The sequence below is a fragment of the Sciurus vulgaris genome (genome assembly GCF_902686455.1).
Source record: "Sciurus vulgaris genome assembly, chromosome: 11".
In the NCBI taxonomy this organism is placed as follows: domain Eukaryota; kingdom Metazoa; phylum Chordata; class Mammalia; order Rodentia; family Sciuridae; genus Sciurus; species Sciurus vulgaris.
Genome location: NC_136472.1, coordinates 75,419,983 through 75,442,604, shown reverse-complemented (window position 1 = coordinate 75,442,604; position 22,622 = coordinate 75,419,983). Strand labels below are relative to the sequence as shown.

Genomic DNA, 22,622 nt, shown 5'->3' with positions numbered 1-22,622 from the left:
CCCAATACAATAAGTTCCAGGAAATTCCCTATCCACACTCCTTTCCCAACCTGATGGATCAGCTGACTCCAATACAATGGACCCCAAGAACTACCTTCCTGTCCCACCCCAAATGAAGCCTATAAAACACAGACCCTTGCTTTAGCCCACCACCATTTTCTGCCCTGAAAAAGAGCCACATCAGGTGTTTGATCAATTCACTTCACCACTGAAGAAGGGCTTGCTGATCCTACAGATTCGAGGTCTGCTTCCCAGCTCCTGCCTCTCTCATTTGTGCTTGCACCTTCATAAACAATTAGTTAAATAAGAAGATGGAGAAAATTAACATCCAAACAACTGTCAGCTCTAGAATTCCTCTTTGGAAAGGAGTTGCTTTTATTTAAAGTATCACCTTGATAAGGGCTTGAATAGAAGAAAGGCCACACATGGAAAGCGTCCCAAAACTGTTCCATGTGGAAACAGCAATAGAAAAGGTTTGTTGTTAGAGAGAAAGGGGAGACCACAGAATCAGGGAGACTAATATTCCATGAGGAAAGGACAGACCGAAGTGTGGGACCCTTCTGATTTTGAGAGTGGAAGCAGAGGGCTGACCCCTATGCCAAGGAATTGAGAATGGAGAATGCCCTCCCCACACAGGCCTGGCTAGCAGAGACTAACCCAATCTGCATGTGTACTTTTCCTTCCTTTTCTCTTACTTTGTTGCCTCTTCTCCTTTTAAAGCTTTACATATTCTCAGACTCTGAAGATGGAATCTTTTCTAACAGTAAGTTTCTTCTATCTTCCTTCAAATCTGGTTTTGAATAAAACCTATTTTCCTACCAATTTGACTCTGAATATTTCTGGAATGTTTTAGCCTTGTCCCTTTCCCCAGGTGAGTACTGGTGCTGCCTGGGAACAGGGGGACACCCTGTGGTCAGGTAGCTGAAGAGGATGGAGGAGGGGCAGGCTGACTCCTAGAGATTTTAACGAAACTTGCTTTGTGACCCCAGCTATTCAGAAAAGTCTTATAAATGTGGTGTATGAGAAAACTTTTCCTGGAAAGCAGTGAAGGAATTGAATGTACTCCCTGAATTACACGTAACACAGGCCACAAGTGAGGAAATAGTCCAGAGAAAGAGGTCATGTGAAAACATACAAGTCTGAGGCTCTAGAAATATCAACAAGAGTTTTGGTTTCTGCAGGTCATAAAATTAGGATATGGTTGGGTGAAATCAGTTTTAACTAGATCTAAAGAGTAATGCAGGGCCTACCTGTCCTTAGGGTTGGCGATTTTAACAGACACTGGTGAATGCTTTAAAAGAAACCTACGGCCAGGTGTAGTGGTGCACACCTGTAACCCCAGTGGCTTGAGAGACTGAGGCAGGAGGATTGAGTTCAAAGTAAACCTCAGCAACTTAGTGAGACCCTGTCTATAAATAAAAATATAAAAAGGGCTGGGGATGTGGTTCAGTGGTTAAGTGCCCCTGAATTCAATCCCCAGTAGAAAGAATGAAAGTGGGTGGGGGGAGAGAAAGAGAGAGAAAAGAATGAGAGAACAAGAGAACAAAAGAGAATGAGAAAGAATGAGAGAATTAAAGAACATGAGAGAAGAGAGAGAACGAGAGAAAGAAAAGGAAAGAGAAAGAAAGAAAGAGAGAGAGAGAGAGAGAGATAGTGTTTGGGGAAATTTCCATGGATCCTTTGGGCTGGGTCACAAAGGATTTGTGGGAGCATGTCATGGGCATTTGAGAAGAGGGAACAGCATATACAAAGGTAGAGATGCATGAAGAACAAGGTATATTCAGAGAAGTTCTATCACAGGAGAGTGGGGAGCTGAAGCTCCAAACATCAGTTCTTGTGTCCCAGCAAAAGAAAATTTAAAAACAGACACAAAAAGTAAAGCAAGAGAATTTTATTATGAGTGAAAGTAAGGCTCAAGCAAAAAACACTATCAGGAGAGAAAATGGGCCATCTCTGAGCAACAACAAAGGAAACAATGCTGTTTCCAAATTTATTACTGTTTGATGTTTGCCAGAAGAACTGGGTTCCACCTTCTGTAGTCTTTCCTAATCAGATGTTTAACTCCTCCTTCATATCAGGCAGGAGAGTTTTTGACCCTAGTTGGTCTTCTCCAGAACTATCATGTGACTACCCCATTCAGGGGGCTTCATCTACAAGTCAATCCCTATGTTAATACAGGTGCCAGTGTCTATGGCCAGGCATACTTCATCTTAGTGCACCTGCACTCTTAAAGAAATTTCCTCTGAAATACATTAAGAAACCTATGGCCATAAATCCTAACTTTCAATGACCTCAGTATAGGAGGAGTTAGCCACATTGATCTTTCCTTCTTGATATATTTCTTAATTGGCTCTGTTTCCATCCATTTATTCTCATGATTAGTATACCTGTTGTTCTACAAACTTATTTGATTGTTCATTAAAGGCAATTCAAAGAAAGCCTGTGACCTTGCCATGTTATTGTAGTGCTTGGTGGGCTACCTGGCAGGCCAATGCACTGCTCTGTTTGTGTGAACCCACCACGTGTCAGCTCGCCATGGCAGGCAGCTGGTGGGTGCTGGTTTTGCTCTGCAGTCTGGCTGCAGAGCCTCAGACTGCCTATGACCAGTGCACCCTACAACCTCATGGGTCTCCTTCCTGGGCAGTCGGGCAAGGACACCCCTGTGGGGAAAAGCAAGAGGGCATGACAGCACCCCCAGCTATCAGTCTGTGATCCTAGCCAGCCATTGGTCCACTTGTCAGCCTGTGCTCGGCAGCCATTGGCTTAATTCCTAGCCTGCGAATTTTAACTGCTCAGCAATTGGCCTGATCGTCGTTAGCCCATGAAATTCAACTACTGAAGCGAAGCTCCCCTGCCATGCTCTCTCTTGCATTCTCTCTCTCTTCAGGGCAAATGCTGTTCGTCTGCCTAATAAAATCTCTTGCATGAGTTCCCATGTCCAGAGTGGTTTGTCTGGGCACCTTTTCACTTTTCATTGGTGCTATGACTCAGATGGACTCTTTTGCCGCCACTAAGGTGAGTGGAATTCCATCTGTCACCCCAGACTTCCCCCACCCCCTGCTGATGCTGGTTTCACCTTCCATTTGCCCAGACACTCAGTTCCACATCCACCACCAGCCTTCAGATTGGTGAGTCTTCCCCTAGGTTGGCTTAAACACTCCTCTACTGACCTGAGATGTGACCGTTGATCTTCCAGCATCCTCAAGGCGGTTGAGGAGTGGGGGTTCCACCAGCCACAACTTTTATAGTTATGGCTGGCCCCCTTAGTTGACCTTATCTGACAGGTGGGTTCCTGATCTTTATGGTGGAGATTCTCTCTCAGGGTTGAGGCTCCTCTTCGCGCTCGCTCTTGAAAATCCTGACATCAGATCTTCAACTCTCTCAGCTTTTGTCCAGCACACTGATGGTCAAGTGATGAACCCCATTACTGTGCTGCCTTCTCATTCCAGTCAACTAGTCTGTGTCCTCAGGACACCTTGGATACTGACTTGGTTGTTTCTCAGTCTCCACCATGGGATCTAGGTCTTCCATCCTGGCAGATTCACCCTTGGGATGTTTACTAGAAAATCTCAAATACTTTCACCTGATCCCTGACCTAAAGACATCAAAACTTATTTACTTGTGTAATGATATTTGACCAGAGTATCCTTTAGATAATCAATCAGAATGACCAATTAATGGCACCCTGGACCCCAATATTTTAAGGGACTTGTACAACTTCTATGAGCAGGCAAGTAGAAGGAGAATTTATCTCCAAGCCTTTTCTTTCTTGTGCGCTAAACTTGATCTTTGCTCTTCCTACAAAGCCAAACACCTCCTTTTGGCTTCTCCTGCCCCTCAATCCTTCCTCCTCCTCTGACTTTGACCTGGCTGATGAACCACCCGCATACAGGGTCCCTGCTCGTCCATCTCCTTTGCCCCATTCTGTTTCTGATTCCGCTCCCCCCTCAGCCCAACCAGTCCTCCCGCCACGTGGTCCTGCGCACATGTTCCAGCCCCCTTATGGGAGGTGGCTGGTGTGGAGGGAGTGATCAGAGTCCATGTTCCTTTCTCGCTGTCCAATCTTTCCCAAATAGAGAAGTGGCTAGGCTCCTTCACCTACAACTCCACAAACTTCATTAAGGAATTTCAGTATCTTAGTCTTATGACCTTACCTGGCATGACATTTATATGATCATGTCCAACATCTTGACCCCTGAGGAGCGCAGGATAGTCTGGGAACAGGTGCACAATTATGCAGATGAGGTTCACCAATCGACCTCGACCCACCCCATTGGGGCTGAAGCAGTACCAGACAGGGAGCCCCAATGAAACTACAACACAGGGACTGGGCTTCTGCAGCAGGACAAGTTCCAAACCTGTGTCCTTTCAGGTCTCCAAAAGGCTGCTATTAAACCCATTAATTATGATAAACTTCAGAAAGTAATACAAGACAAAACTGAAAGCCCATCTGCCTTTCTGAGTTGCCTCACAGAGGCCATGCTCAAATACACTAATCAGGACCCTGAAACTCCAGAGGGACGGCAGCTACTCGTGACTTATTATTTTTCCCAAAGCTACCCAGACATAAAGGCTAAATTGAAGCAGTTGGACAGGGGGCCTCTTACCCCACAGCCAGAGTTTATAGCAGTGGCAGTCAGGGTGTATAATGGAAGGGAAGAAAAAAAAAAAAAAAAAAAAAAAAACTAAAATGCCTAATGCTGGCCAAAGCCTTTCAGCCAGCTAGACCTGCCCAGTCATCCACTATTAGGGACACCTTTGCTCCCAGAAGACCTCCAGGCCCATGCCTCAAATGCAGAAAACAGGGCCACTGGGCATGAACCTGCCCCAACCCCCAGAAGCCCCCCAGGTCCTTGTCCAAAATGCCACCAACTGGGACATTGGGCAGTGGATTGCCCTGGTACTCAGAGAAGTGCCAGGTCACCCTCATCCACTTCCCCCAGTGACTTACTGGGGTTGGCAATGGATGACTGAAGGGGCCCAGGACTTCTACACCTGACAACCATCACCGCTCAGGAGCCCCAGGTGACCCTTATGGTGGCAGGCAGGCAGCTCCCTTTCCTTATAGATACTGGAGCCACCTTTTCAGTAATGTGGGAGTTTTGGGGACCCACTTCCCCTGCCAAATCCTCTACTGTTGGGGTAGAGGGAAAACCATACCACCCCCTACAAACCCCTCCAATAAGTTGCATATCAAACAAATCTGCTTCACTCATTCCTTTTTGATAATTCCTATGTGTCCCATTTCCCTCTAGGGAAGGGACATCCTAGCCAAATTGGGTGCCTCTATTCCCTTCTCACTCACCATGCACCTCCACCAAAACTCCTCTGCTGTTCTTCTCATGACCTTGCAGGAACATACAACTCAACCTGAGTCTTCATATCCCCTTCCTCCCTCCCTTGTTGACCCCAAGGTCTGGGACACCCACACACCCTCTGTAGCCAAATGCTCACCTGTACTCATTTGCCTGAAGGACCCAACATCCTACCCAGCCGAAGCCCAATATCCCCTTCCCCAAAAGAGCCTCTTAGAATGTCAACCAATCATCCAGGATTTAAGGCAGAAATGCTTCCTGTGCCCCACCAACTCACCTTATAACACTGCCATCCTGGCTGTTTAAAAACCTACTGGGGGCTGGGGTTGTGGCTCAGTGGTAAAGCGCTTGCCTGGCATGTGTGCGGCACTGAGTCCGATTCTCAGCACCACATATAAATGAATGAATAAAATAAAAGTCTATCAACATCTAAAAAAAAATTAAAAAAAAAAAAAAAAAGCCTAATGGATCTTGCCGTTTGTTGCAAGATCTCCGCATCATCAACTCGGCAGTTGTCCCCATCTTTCCCACTGTGCCCAATCCCTACATATTGCTTTCCTCTATCCCCTCCTCTACCACATACTTCTCTGTGTTGGATTTGAAGGACACCTTTTTCACTGTCCCTCTTCATCCTGACTCTCAGGATCTCTTTGCCTTCACCTGGCAACTGATCCCCTCACTCGAGTTTCTTCTCAGCTGACCTGGACAATTCTTCCACAGGGATTTTGGGACAGCCCTCACCTGTTTGGCCAAACACTGTCTCATGATCTTGCCTCTCTTACTTTCATTTCCTCCTCTCTCTTACAGTATGTTGATGATCTTCTATGTCTCTCGAGGACTCCCAAGGAGATACTATTAAACTTTGAAATATTTTGGCTGACAGGGTATAGGGTCTTTCCAGCAAAGGTACGACTTTCCCAACCTCAGCTTATTTACTTAGGAATCAGCCTCTCACCTGGATTTAAGGCCATCACTGTAGAAAGAAAAGCATTATTGCAGAACATGTCCACTCCATCTACAAAGGAAGAAATTCTTTCCTTTCTAGGACTAGCAGGATATCTACAATCCTGGATCCCAAAATTTTCCATCCTGGCAGCCCCTTGTATGAGGCTTCAAAGAGCACACCCACTGAACCTCTCCTCAACCCAATGGAAGCCCCTTTCCAGACCCTAAGGAAATTCCTTCTTCAAGCCCCAGTCCACCTCCCTGACATCACCAGACCCTTTGACCTGTTTGTCTCTGAAAAAAGTGGGTTCGCTCTGGGGGTCTTAGGGCACACGTTCGGTCCCACCCTTGGCCCAGTGGCATACTTATCAAAAAGGTTAGACCCCATCATAAGAGGCTGAGCACCATGTCTTGGGGTATTGGCTGCAGCATTTGTCTTAACCCAGGAATCAAAAAAAAACCAACTTTCCTTTGGGGCTTGCACTGAAGTGCTCTCACCTCATCATCTGTCCCAGTTTCTTTCTTATAAGGGTTTGCAAGCGCCACCACCCTGTCGGGTGTTAGCCTTGCAAACTGCTCTTATTGAGGACTCTTCCATTTCCTTTAAGACAAGCCCTCCTTTAAATCCAGTCACCCTCTTACCCCCGCCTTCCAACATACATGCTTCAGCAACCCATAGCTCCCTCGAGATTCTGGAGGAGTTACTCCCCTGCCCCTCCAATGTTCAGGAGGGGGCCTTACACAACAATACTTTCATACAGTTCACTGATGGGAGCTCTTTTCTCCATGAAGGGATTCAATGGGCTGGATATGCTATTGTCTCCCTGGAAGATTGTAGAGTCAGGACCACTACCTAACACCACCACCAACCATCAGGTGGTAGTCTCCCTTACCCACACATTCACCCTCGCAAAGGGAGAATTCCTCACAATCTACACTGACTTCACATTATCCTTTCCCATGCTGCTATTTGGAAAGAGAGAGGCCTTCTTACTACAAAAGGGAACTCCATCACCAACTCTAGCTACATCCTAACCCTCCTTGAGGCTGTTCACCTTCCAGCAACTATAGGCCTTATACAATGCCGGGCCCATCAGACAGACCAATCATTCATCTCTTCGGGAAACAAGGCAGGTGAGGAGGTTAAAAGGGCTGCCCTGTCATCCATGCTGGCCCCCATTATGACTCTCCATGATCCCTTACATCCACTGCTCTCCAACAGGGAGATACTTTCCTACCTCCACCGTTTGTTCCACCCCAACCTTTCTTCACTCTTACAATTCACTAAGACTCATCAGCAACTATTCTCCTCTGACATCTCATTTCTGAAAGAACTCTCCTCCACATGTGAACGTTGCCTACAAACCAATCCTACAGCTGCCAAGCCCCCCACTTTTCCCACACACTAGGCCTGTGGCATCATTCCAGGGGTAGACTGGAAACTTGATTTCACTCACCTGTCCACAGTAAGAAAGTCTAAATACCTTTTGGTTATGGTAGATACCTTCTCAGGATGGGCCAAAGCCATCCCCACCTCCAACAAAAGGGCATTAACCGTCTCTACCTTCATCCTTCATGAAATCATTCCTCACTTTGGAGTACCTTCCTCCTTCCAGTCAGATAATGAGCCTGAATTCATCTCTCAAATTTCCCAACAACTTGCCAAGGCCTTTGGGGTCCCTTGGCATTTCCACATTCCCTTTCACCCAAAGTCATCAGATAAAGTAGAATGAACGAATCGAACTCTTAAAAATGTCTTAACCAAGCTTTCTTTAGAGCTTCACCTTGACTGGGTTAAACTCCTGCTCCTTGCTCTTCTGTGTCTTAATTCGCTCCCAAAGAAACCTGCTAATATTTCCCCTTTCAAGCTGATGTATCCCAACCTTCCCCTGGGATAGTGCCCCTTCCTTCCTCTCTTCCTTCTCATATATCTGTTCCTCTCCTAAACCACATTTGAGCATTCCTATGGGGTTATGCCGACTCCTCCCTGCCTAAACCTTTGTCTGGCTCGCTGGCTCAACCTCTTCAAATAGGAGACCAAGTTGTTTTTTTTTTTTGTTTTTGTTTTTGTTTTTTGGCGGTGCTGGGAATCGAACCCAGAGCCTTGTGCTTGCAAGGCAAGCACGCTACCGACTGAGCTATCTCCCTAGCCTGGAGACCAAGTTCTCATCTCTCTTCCTCAGGAGGCTACAGCCCTCTATCTCCCAAATGGCAGGGACCCCATATGGTGATCCTGGCTACGCCACCAGCTGTCAAGCTACAAGATTTACCAGGATGGCTGCACATTTCTTGGGTTAAGCTCTACTATCAATCCACAAACCCTTCTCGAGCTTCTAACCCTCAGGTTTCTTCCAACCAATACTCGGCCACCCCAGTGGAACCCCTCCATCTTAGGCTGAAGGTCATCAAGCCCTCCACCTTTTCTCCTGTTCTAGAGGCTGAGGACTAGAACACTGAGGCACCAGACAACCACACCCCGTCATGAGGACTGGACCGCCAGCTATTCTTGCCTCCCCTGCCATTTGCTCTGTCTGCCATTTTCCTAACTATCGGATTTTTTCCCAATAGATCTGTCCAGGTGCCAGTCATTCCCTCCCTCCCGGATTGCCCACAGGACTGCTGGAAGACTGACTCCTACTGTCCCCAGGGATGTTTCACCCATTTTACATATTCACTCTTAACACAGACTCAATTTAACTAACCCTCTCATAGCACAGGGATGTTGCATGTACATGACAGTGGGGTTCTCTCATCTCCTGGCTAGCACTCTAGACTTTAACAGCTCTTTGACTTTCAACAGCACTCCTGTGGAGCAGGCGATCAGGAGTATCTCTCTTCCAATTTGCTTTCAGTTGCATATCTTCTAATGGAAGTCACTCTGTGGGTTCACTAGAAAAGGAAAGTGCTCTCTGGAAGACTACTGACTGTGTTAACCAATCAGGTATTAATCAGCTTGTATTTCAGGAATATCAGGACCTCACAGGAAAGAATCAGAACCTGGTTACAAGTGCACTCCCCAGAAGAACTATCCGGTTCTCAACCCTCACCTGCTGCAATGACATCTCCCTTCCCTGAATCAGCTCTATGCCCACACCCAGCAGGAAACAGTTACTGAAGATGGATCTTCGCCCATGAGCCCAAAGGGATTTTCTTATCAAAATAAAAATGGGGGAATGTAGTGCTAGGTGGGCAGATGTGGTGCAGTAGGTGCACAGCTGCCGATGCAGTGGGTTCGCGTTAACCCACCAGGTGTTGGCTCACCATGGCAGGCAGTAGGCGGGCACTGGGTTTGCCCTGCAGTCTGGCTCTCACCTCGGGCCTTGGGCTGCCTACGACCAGCGCACCCTACAACATCATGGGATTCCTTCCTGGGTGGTTGGGCACAGGACACGCCCGTGGGTAAAGGCAAGGGGGCATGACAGCACCCCGGGCTGTCAGTCTATGATCCTAGCCAGCCATTGGTCCACTTGTCAGCCTGTGCTTGGCAGCCATTGGCTTAATCCCTAGCCCAAGAATTTTAACTGCTCAGCAAATGACCCAATCATCATTAGCCCAGGAAATTCAACTACTTAAGCAAAGTTCCCCCACCCCAACACCATGCTCTCTCTCATGCTCTCTCTCTCTCTCTTCAAGACAGACACCGCTTGTCTGCCTAATAAAATCTCTTGTGTGAGTTCCCACATCTGGAGTGGTTTGTCTGGGTACCTTTTCACTTTTCAGTTATTGGTACATATTTCACTGATCATCACTAACCCTTCAGTTCCATGTGGCTAAAATAGGGTAAGTGGGAGGAAGCAAGGTAAGATGAAGCTGGAGAAGCAAGTAGGGTCTGTGTCATAGAGGCCCGAAGACAGCTTCAACTTTTCCTATAGTGTAGCCACTAGAAAGTGGGGATATGATTATTCTCTCCATCGTGCCCCTTTATCTCTATCTGTAATTGCTGACTCTCCACATATTATCAGCAATTGGTTGTGTCATGTGCTTTAGGAGACTCTGAGCTCCTAAAAGGCCATGTGGGTAATAGGAAAATGTAATTATTAGACAGTCCTGAATTCCAATCCTACCTCTTCAATTTACTAAGCACCCTTGAGCAAGTTATTTAAACTCTCTGAACCGCAGGGGGTTTTTTGTTTTTGTTTTTGTACCAGGAATTGCCCTTAGGGGTCCTTAACCCACTGATCCACATCCCCAGCCCATTTTTGTACTTTATTTAGAGACAGGGTCTCGCAGAGTTGCTTTGCGCCTACTACATTGCTGAGGCTGGCTTTGAACTTGCAATCCTCCTGCCTCAGCCTCCTGAGCTGCTGGGAGTACAGGCATATGACACCACACCCAGCGTGAACCTCGGTTTTCTCATCTGCAAAGTGGTGATAATCACAGTATCTACCTCAAAGGACAGTTTTGAAGATAAAGCAACAGAAGTGTTCAGCACAGTGCCAGCATGCATTAGTCTTCAGGTGAGGCAGCTCCTGTTATGCATCCTTGAATACCCAAGGCCTAACATAGAGCTTGTACATTTTGAGGGCTGTGCTAGAACACAGAAGGGGAAAATGTTTATTGAGAGGGTAAACAATCTAGACACAATAAATGGAGGGTCTTCCCACTATAAGAATCTGTTCAGTTTTGTTTTCGCTTTGATACAATTACTTTCCTAATATCCCAAGAATGTAAAAAAGACATCTGTGGTAGACTTTAAATAAGTCAAAAGTTCTTTGCAATTCCTCCCTTCAAGTGGTGGAGTCTAACTGCCCTCTCCCTGACTGTAGACTGGATTTAGTAAGTGGCTTCTAACAAATGAAGCAGAAGTGATGATGTGCACCTTCAGACTCTGTATCATGAAAAACAGTACAATGTGCTTCCTGTTCACTCTTGAATCACTATCTGGCAGCAGCCAATTGCTTTGTCCCTCAGGGGCAATCAAGCACCCAGGGAAAAGCCCAGATGAATAGGAACTGAGGCCTTTTGATGGCCTTGGAAGTGGATTCCCCAGCTCCAGTCACATCTTCATTTGGCTACAGCCCTTGATGTCATCCCAGCTGCTACCTCAGGAGAAACCCTGAGCCAGAGTCACCCAACTAAACCACTTTTCAGTTCTTAATCACAGAAATTATAAGTGTTTCTTATTTTAGGTGCTAAGTTGTGGGCCAAATTCCTCTGTAGCAATAATTGAATACTACAACATCTAAATGTAATATTACTTATTTAAACTAACTTGACTGTTTCTTTTGGACTTCATTCTCCAAGTGACAGTTACCCTAAGTTTAAAAAAAAAAAAAAACAACCTTTCATTTATGTGAACAATTATAATATTTGTTTCAGTTTCCAAAAATATAAGAATTGAAAATAAAAACAAGTCTCTGGGCACTCAGAACCCACAGAACTGCTGCAATCTGTGAGATCACCAAAATCTGAGCATGTTTTCTCTCAGAGAGAAGCTTGTTAGTGATCAGGACAGTTTTTCAGTCACCAGCAATGACCAGGAACTGGAACAGAATGGATCAACTTCTTGGAAAGGAAAAAGGCCAGGTCATGTGGCTTAAGAAAGACATCTACCCTGACAACCCTATACAGGGTATGATCCTTATCTCTCACCCTGCACAAAATCAACTCAAATGGATCAAAAACCTGGGAATTAGATCAGAAACTATGCAACTCCTAGAAGAGAATATAGGGTCAAAATTCTAATATGTAGGCAAAGACAACGACTTTCTTTAAAGGACTCCTAAAGCTCAGGAAATAATGCCAAGAGTTAATAAATGGGATGGAATCAAGTTAAAAAGCTTTTTCACAGCAAAGGAAACAACAATATGAAGAAAGAACCTACAGAATGGGAAGAAAATCTTTGCTAGGCATTCTTCTGACATGAGGATTAATATCTAGATTATATAAATAACTCAAAAAACTTCAGACCAAAAAAAAAAAAAAAAAAACCCAATTAATAAATAAACAAATGAGCTAAACAAACACTTCTGCAAAGAAGAAATATATGCCTAGCATGCAGAAGGCCTGGGGTTCAAGCCCTCTAATTGAAAAAAAGAGAGAGACACACACACATACACAAGAAGGAAAAGGAAGCAGAGGGAGATTTGAGGATGGTACCAAGGGGTCAGAATGTCAAGGAAGGGGACAAGAAATTCAGGCAAGTTCTAAAAGCAAAAAAACTTAAGAAAACAGATTCTCCCCAGGGCCTTCACAAGGAACCAACTCCTTGACTTTAGCCCAATGAGACTTTCAGATTTCTGGTCTACAGAACTGTTGAGAATCAATTTGTGTTGTCTATGCTACTGAATTTGTGGTAATTTGTTACAGCAGCAATAGGAAACTAATGCAAGCTACTTAAAAACATCTAAGAGGGCTGGGGCCGTAGCTCAATGGTAGAGCACTAGCTTAGCATACATGGAGGCCCTGGGTTTGATCCCTAGCACTGAAAAGAAAATGACAATGTGGGAAAAAAAAACACCTAGGAGACATCGAGTAGGCAGTTGGGAGCTAAGGATCTGCAGGTGAGAGAAGAGGGTTGAGCTTGAGGTATAAATTTAAGCATCATACACATGTGGATGACATATGAAGCTGTGGGGAGCATAAACATGTTAGTACCTACTACTTGTGCATCTTTCAGTGAGGTATTTAATTTCTCTGACACATTATTGAGCACTTATTCTGTCCTGGTATCATTCCACACAATTTACATCCATTCTCTTAATCCTCACAACCACTATTTCTACCTCCTACTTGCAAAAAAAGAAACCGAGGTGTTTTTTTTAAGTTTGTCTAAGACCACAGGCAGCACAAAGCTGACTAACTCCTGTCAGGCACAGTGGGCAGGCCTGTAATGCCAGAGCCTCAGGAGGTTGAGACAGGGAGATCACCACATTAGAGGCCAGCCTCAGCAACTTACTAAGAACCTGTATCAAAATAAAAAATAAAAGGGCTGGGGATGCAGCTCAGTGGTAACGTGCCCTGGGTTAAATACCCAGTACCAAAATGGGGTTTAAAAAAAAGAAAAAACTAATTCCATTGCTTGTGCCTCAGCTCTTGTGACTGAGTACCAGCGCCACTGATGCAATCTAAGAGTACGTTAGGTTTACTGGATTAGAATGTGAATTTTTAACAAGATCCCCAGGTTACCACACTGAGTGCGAGAAATGTTAGACTCTAGTGGACTTCCAGAACGTGCTCCACTCAGGAAGGTGCTGCGCCACGGCCTAGCTCAGAGTCCTAGCAACAGAGATTGGTTCCTACTTCTACCTCTGATCCTGTTATTCTTTACCTGGATTTAAAATTCCGGTTCCGACGCCTCCAGTACTTTTATCTACTGTAACCAACGGATAACAATTGTCTCCTCCACTAGCACTCTGAACGTCTCTAGGACAAGATAAGTTTTTTTCTCACCTACCTATCTCAAACTGCAGGTAAAATCAAGACCCACAGCAGACCGCGTACTGTTTGAGTCGAAGTATAAATTAGCAAATAAAAAAATCTGTTGCCGAAAACGCCCGCGCAGGCGCAGTAGCACACCTCCAGGTGTGGAGAAAGACTGACTGTAAAGAGAACCATGGGCGGGAGGTTTAAAAGGTTGAGCTCTGGCCTCCGAGAGGCTGAGTGGCTAGGCGCATGCGTGCAGGTCGCGGGCACCGCCTCCGAGGGTCTTCCCCGCATGCGCGGGAGCCCGGATGTGGCTCAAATTGATCGAAAGTGTGTGGTGCTGCAGCAATGGCGGCGCTCGGAACCGTAACGGGTAGTGGCAATTGGTTTTCTGCTTTGGCGATCGGGGTGACTCTTCTGAAATGCCTTCTCATTCCCACCTAGTAAGGACCTGCACGGCCAGGGTCTGGGCGGGGAGGCCCCGCGATCGGTCAGGGCGGGAGAAAAATGTGTGCATAGCCTTGGATGTGAGGAGAAACGTTGGGTCGTGGCCGACCCTTCACCTTTGCTAAGCTTCCCACTTCGGGGGTTGTTACTTAGAACTAGAATATAGCCCTGGCTGGTCGTGTTCAGCCCTGGCGCTGTTGACTTGGGGCAAGTTTTTGAGCCTCAGGGTCCACATCCTTAATATGCAGATAAGTACACCCATCTCCACCATTCATTAAACAGGTATCATCAGCTGCCAGTGGGCGCCAGCTCTGTTATAAATCCTGGGGATTTTGTGACTTTTCTGGACTTAGCCCTTCATGGAGTTGATTGGGACAAACAGGAAAGTTTCAGACTGTGATAAAATTTGTGAAGGATGAGGCCGCCGCGCCCCACTGAAATCCCAGCTACCTGGGAGGCTGAGGCAGCCTCAGAGTCAGCCTCAGCAACTCAGCGAGACCCTGTCTCTAAACAAAATACAAAAACGGGGCTGGGGATGTGGCTCAGTGGTTAAGTGCCCCTGGGTTCAATCCCTGGTACCAAAAAAAAAAAAAAAAAAAAAAATCTGTGAGGGAAATAGGGCTTTACTCCTTGTAGAAGATAATCGTAAAAATTATAATTATTAATGCTTATCAATTGTATAAATTAGTGGGTTTCACTGACATTTCCGTACACGCACATATCGTGCTGTGTCGTTTCCACCCGCGGTGATCTTTGAGTAAAAATCCAAAGTATAAAAAAGAGCAGTGTGAAAAGTAGCTCAGAAATGGGAAGGAGTAAGTTCTTTCCTACAACAGGAAAGAACTCTGGATACCCTGCCTAGAAGCAGCCTGTTGTGACTGAAGAGCAGTAAAGGAGGAAAAGTGGTGCAGGAAAAAGTAGGTAGTCGCCAGATCACACAGGTATAAAAACCATAGTTACTGTTGTGTTCAAGATAGGTGTTTGCTGGGTCAAGACTGAAAGCATAAGAACCAGGAACCACTACCAAATGTGGTATTTATACAACAGGTACTCAGTATCAACATTTATTAACATTAGCCTCTGCCTTCACTTCACCTCTTTTCTGATTTTTAACCCTCTTTCTTTGTCTCATTGCCCTTCAGGTTCTCCCACTTCCTAGTTTTAGGGTTTGGTTTATTGGTATCATTTTGATTCAAGGTCTTGATAATCTCTTGTTGGGTGAGGAAGAAGTGTATATATGGACTATCCATACTAATGGGTATATGTAATTATATATATAAGAATTGCAATATGTAGGTTCAGCAAAGTGCAGGGGGATTGATCAGCAGAAAGTAAATAAATCATCTTAAAAGCAAATTGGAAAGAAAATATAAGAAATTCCTTTCAAATCAGGATGAACTTTTTTCTGTTTTGTTTTTTTGCTTTGCTTTTTAAACTATAGGTCTGTGTGTATAAGATGATATTTCTTGTTTTAGTTACTTCAACCTAGAAATGTGTCTTCAGGTTTGTTATTTTGAGTACTGCCCTTGGTCAAGAATTAAGAATGTATTTGTCGTAGGATAGTTTCCTAATTGAACTTTACATATTCCCTCTGGTCATTTATTGTCACATTGTACCGTATAATGACATTGTTTTGGTCAATTATGGACTGCATATTATACAACTGTAGCCCTGTAAGATTATATCATCTTCATTGTGGCCATCTTGATTTATATTCATACCCTCTATGATGTTTGCACAACTACAAATTGCCAAAGGATGTGTTTCTCATCCTTATTGTTAAGCGGCATATGACTATAGTTGCTTGCTCTTTGGCATTCTGTCTCCAGTCTTGGTTTTGCATTTTTTTTTCAAATACCTTTTCAGTGAGTTAAAATTACTTTTGTTCTTAGTTTATTCAATAAACAGAAAAAAGGTGCCATGAGGCTAAAATCCTCCCCTTTTGATTTAGATTTTTGTAATGCTGTTATGAATATTTATAACATTTTATTTGTAAATCAGCCTCGAATGCGGAATTATCCTATAGGGAATATCTCAGGTAACATAACAAGAGATTTTAGCCATTTTACTAGTTGCCTGCCTTAAACTGTAGAGTGAGTGAATTTTAACCTTCTCTTGGAGATCCACAGCAGTCACTATAAACCAGAAATCTTTTCTGCATACCTCTTACCACTTACTACCTTATAGTTTTTGTACTGGGGTTTTTGTACTATCATATTGTTCATAATGTTCATCATCTGTTCATATGTTCCTTAATTCACTCATCTATCCATTAGTTCAGCAAACATTTCTTAAGCACTTATTGTATTCCATACACTATAGTAAACACACCACCAAAGTGAAAGATGGTGTTTTGTTCAAATTGCTCATAGTTAAGATGGGGAAACAGACAGATTCTGTCAAAAACTTATGGTTACCAAAGCTAATCTCTTCTCACAGTCTGACTGAAATAATGGCAAAATAATTATAAACCTAGTGAGAAATTATATCAATGTATGAGAACATTCAGCAGTCTTTGAAAATAGGTAGAGGTATGGTAACTGATTTAGCAACAGGGATCTTCAGCCAGCATGCTTGCAGAGCATAGACAAGAAAAGAGTTTATATACCTTGAATTCTAGAGGGCTTCAAAGGTTGGGTATATGGAACTCAAAACTAGAAAATTGGCTAACAGCCAATATACTTTTAAATTTTTTATTTATTGTGGTTCAGGGGATCAAACCAGGTCTTTGCACATGCTGGGCAAGCACTCTACCACTGAGTTATATCCCCAGCTCAACAGTCAATATGCTTTTTTTTTTAAACAAAAAGATCTGCAGTCTCATAATACTGGCGCCTAGTCAGTATTTCCCTGAAAGTGAGATTTCTCTGAGGAAAGTAAATAGGGGAGTCTGGATTCATTGAGTTACCAGATTCTATGGAAGACATAAGTGAGGTAAAGGGAAGAAAATACAGATTAACTGGAAGTCTATAGAATGGTTAATCTCCCTCATCCCATTCTCCACTCTACTCTTCTTCCCTCAACTCAAGTGCAGAAGCAGAAAATCAGGTTGGTTTTCTGGGGAAATTGAACAACCCCAGAGAAAAGACATTTTGGGGATCTGCTACTAAAACTTAGCAGTATATCTAGTTATCACGTAGTGAAGCCTCCAACAGTATCCAAGAAGAAACTTATTTTTAACAGCAACCAAAAAGAAAAAAAAGGAAATTGATGTAGTACAACTAAGAAAAAGTCCCCAAACTCCCTCAAATCTTCTAGATGCTCTCTTCAGAAAGAAAAAAAGAGATAATGTGGGTAAAGTAAGAAAGAATACTATGAAACAGGGATGATGAGAGAATAGAGTACTTAAAAAAAAAAAAAAAAAAAAAGTTGCCAGGCATGGTATCCCACTGGGGCAGGAGGATCACAAATTTGAGACCAGCCTCATCAATTTAGCAAGGCCCTAAGCAACTTAGCAAGACCCTCTCTCAAAAAATAAAAAGGACTGGGGATGTGGCTCAGTGGTATCTGGGTTCAATTCCTGGTACCAAAGAAAAGAAAATAAAATTGCCAAAATTAAAATAAAAAGGATAAATTGAGTAAACCCTCCAGAAATACAAGGGAAAAGAATTAGAAGTTCATTGTAAAATGTCTAGCATTCAACTAATAAAAGTTTCAAAAAAAGAAATAGAAAACAAAGGAGAGGGGATAAATAATAAAATTTCCCAGAGCTGAAGGACACTTAAGTGCCCAGTATAATAAATGAAAAAAGACCCTCACCAAAACATAAATTACTAGAAATTTTAGATTGCTAAGGATAAGAAGAAACAAAAGACCTCCAGAGATAAAGGGGGGAAATGAGACATCTGAACAACAACTTTTTACGGCAAAAACCAATGGAGCAAGTTTTTAGAATTCTGAGTAACCTAGAATTCTGTACCCAGTTAAATAAAGTAATCAGAAGTATGAATCATAAAAGTATAAATTTTACAAAGTGAATGTATCAGTAAAGAGCATCTAGGGCAATAAGCAGAATTTGATCAGAAGTCCCTTTCCAGTCACTTCTCTACCCCCATCAAGGATATTGGTTTTCTGACTTAATTCCATAGGTTAATTTTTTCCTATTTTTGAGGTTTATACAAAAAGAAACTCTTAAAAATGTTCTCTTCGGTCTGGCTCCTTTCACTCGACATATGAGTTTATAGTTTGTTCATTCTCCACCACATCCCTTACCCCAGTACTGAGGATCAAGCCCAGGGGTACTTTATTTTGAACTATACTCCCAACCCTTTTTATTTTTTATTCTGAGATAGGGTCTTGCTAAGTTGCCCAGGTTGACCTTGAATTTGAGAACCTCCTGCCTTAGCCTCCCAAATCACTGGGATTACAGGAGGATAACATCATGTCTGGCTTATATTTACCATTTTAGAAATTGGAACTGAGGGATCATTAAAGAACAAGATGCAAGTACCAGTTCCAATAACTATCAGAGTAATGACATCACATTATGTAGCCTCTGGAATACCACTGTATATTTGTGAGAGAAGGAGAGTGAAAAAAAGGACAGATGATATCTGAACATTATGAAAGTAAGTTTTGTCCTATCAACTCATATGAAAGGGTCTTCTTGGGAGTCCCTGAATCACACTTCAGGAACTGGTGCCCTGTAGTATTCTATTACATGAATATATCACAGTTTAACCTTTCTTCTGTTCATGGACATTTGTATTGTCTCCACTTTTGCCTTTAGCAAATAGTACTGCTTTGAAACATTGTTATGTCATATAACAATAACATAAGTTTAGTAAGAACATGTATAACTTTCTGTTGAGTATATTCCTAGAAATGAAATTGCTAGTTTATTGGTTCAGGGGTGAGTTTAAGAAATCACTATGAAATTTAGGTGAGATTATCTCAGGAATTTGGGGGTGTCTTTCTCTGTAAACCAGGAAAAAGATCAAGATTATATATTGCAATTTGCAAATTCTTACATGATGGTGAAACCGATCTACTATCATGTGAACAAGATTGTGAATAAGATTGTCTAGAGCAGAGTAAGTTGCTTCAGAAGAAGACTGAGAACTAAACCTAAGGACACATCAATATTTACCTGATGAATATAGAAAAGAAAAGCCTTAATTGATACTGAGAAAGGAGTGCTTAGGATACTTAAGACAGTTATCACTGTGGAAAGGTTATGTAAAACATTGGAAAGTGTAAACTGGTCTTTGTTGGAGTAATCTGTTGACTTTGGTGAGTGGTTATTCAACAAGAATGTATTGATCCCATCCATGTGTAAGGTACTGTTCGAGACATAGAGGGGCAGTACAGTGTAGACAAAAATAATCTGGAGCTATTTGAATAATTTGTAGTGTCAGGAGGGACGTGTAGATGCAGCGAAAAGGTAGGGCAAGGGTCTTTTTCCACTTCCTCGGGCTGATGAGCACCTACTCATCCTTAAAGGTCTAGGCTGTATGTGAGACTTTTTCCAGAAAATTAATTTTGTTAGAATTGTTTGTGAACAATAGAAAGCCATTTCTGAGAAATGACCTGAGAGCCTCCTGTAAGTTTTTTCTTGGCCTTTAGATACCTCTGAGACCCCTTTCACTGACTTCTAGATTCCCCAACAACTTTTCAGAAGGTCTGACTTTGTGACTTCCGGGTGAAGTTTTTCAGGATTATGTAATGCCTGTTTGTGTCTTTATAGGATAGTGAGCAGTGACTGGTTGGGGCTGTTGATCCTTTTAAAAACATAATTAAGAAAATTAGAAATTATTAATCATTTCAAAATCTCATTTTATTCATCTGATTGCTTTGAGTAGCCATTCCACAGATTTTGAAGTACACCGCAACTGGCTTGCTATCACTCACAGTTTGCCAATATCACAGTGGTATTATGAGGTAAGTTTTAATTTTTATGTCTTTTATTTCCTTAAGATGATATGTAAAGTCATATAAATATTATTCATATTAAAACAGGTTTCTGGAGCTGGGAGTATAGCTCAGTGAAAGCTTGCCTTGTCTAGTACCACAAAAAGAAAAGAAAAAATATTTTTAAAATAGTTTCATATAACATAGATCTAATTAATCTTTATAAAAATTAATTGTGTGGTGGTCTATATAATCACAACCAACTCAGCAGGATGAGGCAGGAGGTCACAAATTCAACGCCAGCTCAAAATAAAAAATAGACCAGTCTCAAAATAAAAAATAAAAAGAGCCAGGCATAGTTGCACATGCCTGTAATCCCAGTAACTGGGGGGCTGAAGTAGGATTTCAGGTTCAAGGCTAACCTTAGCAACTTAGTGAGGCCCTAAGCAACTTAGTGAGACCCTGTACCAAAATAAAAGATAAAAAACGGCCAAGGATGTGGCTCAGTGGTAAAGCACTCTTGGTTTAAATTCCTAGTGCCAAAAGCACACGTGCGCACGTGTGTGTGTGTGTGTGTGTGTGTGTGTGTGTGTGTTTCCCCCCTCAATTCTGTCCTCTGGAACCATTAGAATCCCCTTACTTCAAAATGAGATTCCCAATCTATAAATTGTGAATTATATTATCTACTCCTCTCTTTTCAAAGGAACATTGGAGTGGGAAAGAAGAAAAATTGGATTCTAGGCCTGACTCTGTTTATATAGTCAGAGACAAAATATTTCATCTCTTGGACCTCACTCTCACCTGGTACATAGGGATTTAGAATGAATCATTTCTAAGATTCTGTCTATCCCTAGTATTTTGTGATTTTATATGGAAAAGAATAATTAAAGGTAATATGTAGGTATCATGTAATACACAAACCATTCTCTCCTAAAACTTCTAGAAACCAAGTCTGTGTTTTCATTTCTGGTGTGAATAACTAAATTGCATGTGATACTTCATGAAAAACAGACATCATTTCAGAAATATCCTAATCAAAAGCTGCAGTTTGCTATCAGGAAGATATTTTGCCCCCATTTTTGACAGTACTGGGGATCAAACCCAGGACCTCACACTGCTGGGCAAGTGTTCTACCACTGAGCCACATCTCTAGCCCATAGATATTTTTTAAGTTGAGTTTTTTGAAAGAGTCTTTTGGGTTGTTTTGTTTTGTTTTTTAGCTAAATCAGAAGTCCTTTGTACTGAGGAAAGCCTAAGAACAATTGTCCTAGGTGACTAACTTTATTCTCACATAATAATACTTTACATATTTCATAGGAATGCTGAGGAACTTTAAGGGATGATTGCATTAGCATGAGGTATTTCAGTCCGCATGTACAGATACCAACTAAAAGTAGTTAGTGGCCTAGCGGTCTAGAACTTGGGTGGTAGCTTCAGTTTGCCTGGATTTGACTTTCAGCTCTGCTACTTAATGACAGTGCTGGGTGTGATGGGGAAGATGTTTGACATCTTAAAGCCTCAGTGTTCCCAATTTTGAAATAATAATAAATAATTGTTAAGATGAAGTGAATGTAACTGAAGCACTTAACTCAGTGCTTGGAACAAAATACTCAGCCAACATTTTTAATCAATTATTAATTAACATCATTAATGTAATGACTGTCAGCCTGTAAATGAAAAGACAGTCCCTGTCTTGCCATTTCCCCCATTCTGATTGTTCCTTCTCAGTCTCCTTTGCTAATTCTTCTTCATCTGTATACCCCTTAAAAAGCTAGTACTCCCTGGGATTCTACTTGTAGTCCTTCTCTCCTTTAATGCTGTAATTCTTTCTGGTGTCCTCTCATTTACTCCTATAACTTTCACCACTTCCTATTATCTTAGGACTCATAAAACTGTATTTGTGCCAAAGGTATCTCCTAAGTCTGTTTATTTTATATAGAAGAGGTTTATATAACCCCCTCTTGTTCTTGGCAACCAGGAACAAAAACCAGCAAGAAATAAAACTCAGTGGTTTAGCAGAGGCTTATGGGGAGATGAAGCTAAAGAGGTATGTGCACTGGATCAGTTGGGGTCTTCATGCATCCCAGGAGAGTGAATGTGTGAAGAGTGGATTGCTTTATGGAGCTCTTCTTAGCTGGCCTCAAATTAAATTGGTCAGTTGATTGCAAGAGACATCAGAAATACCCTTAATAAATAATTATTGAATGAACACGTTTGCTTTGAATCTTCATACGTACAAGTTGCATATTTCAATATTTGAAGAAATCTTTTTGTGGTAGCTTCTTGAGCTAATGGATTTGGAATCAGAAAACCCAGATTTAAGTTTGATTTGAGTTTGCTCTCCAGCACCTCTTAGTTAAGTAACCAGGAGAAAATACTAGCTAATAGCTGCACTGGCTTCCCAGAAACTGTTCGATAAGAAGATGGCCTTAAGAAGACTTTTGGACCTACTTTAGGAAGTCTTTGTGGGGATAACGGGTGTGAACAGAGGGTCCCTGAGTATGAGATGATTAGAGGAGCAAAGAAGGTATAGGATTCTTTTTTTTTTTTTTTTTTTTTTTTTTTTTTTTTTTTTTGGTACGTGTGGTGCTGGGGATTGAACCCAGGGCCTTGTGCATGCAAGGCAAGCACTCTACCAGCTGAGCCATATCCCCAGCCCTAAGGATACTTACTTTGAAAAAATGACCATTGCTCAGGCAG

At 42.6% G+C, this 22,622-nt stretch overlaps 1 protein-coding gene and 2 pseudogenes across 7 annotated transcripts in view; 2 read left to right on the top strand and 1 right to left on the bottom strand.

Annotated features, from left to right (window-relative positions):
- Positions 1-22,622, bottom strand: part of LOC306640671 (coiled-coil domain-containing protein 43-like) — a 436,234-nt pseudogene that overhangs the window by 225,133 nt on the left and 188,479 nt on the right. The window lies entirely within an intron of this gene.
- LOC306638567 (actin-related protein 3B-like) overlaps positions 1-22,622 on the top strand; it is a 317,597-nt pseudogene that overhangs the window by 257,645 nt on the left and 37,330 nt on the right. The window lies entirely within an intron of this gene.
- ALG8 (ALG8 alpha-1,3-glucosyltransferase) overlaps positions 13,946-22,622 on the top strand; it is a 28,133-nt gene continuing 19,456 nt past the window's right edge. The window contains exons 1-2 of one of the 5 annotated variants that reach the window (XM_079105109.1): positions 13,946-14,068; positions 19,874-19,952. In XM_079105109.1, coding sequence (XP_078961235.1) covers positions 13,974-14,068; positions 19,874-19,952 — 174 coding nt within the window. In that variant the 5' untranslated portion in view covers positions 13,946-13,973. The remainder of the gene's footprint in view (positions 14,069-19,873; positions 19,953-22,622) is intronic. The other 4 variants (XM_079105111.1, XM_079105110.1, XM_079105107.1 and 1 more) reach the window with 4 other exon arrangements.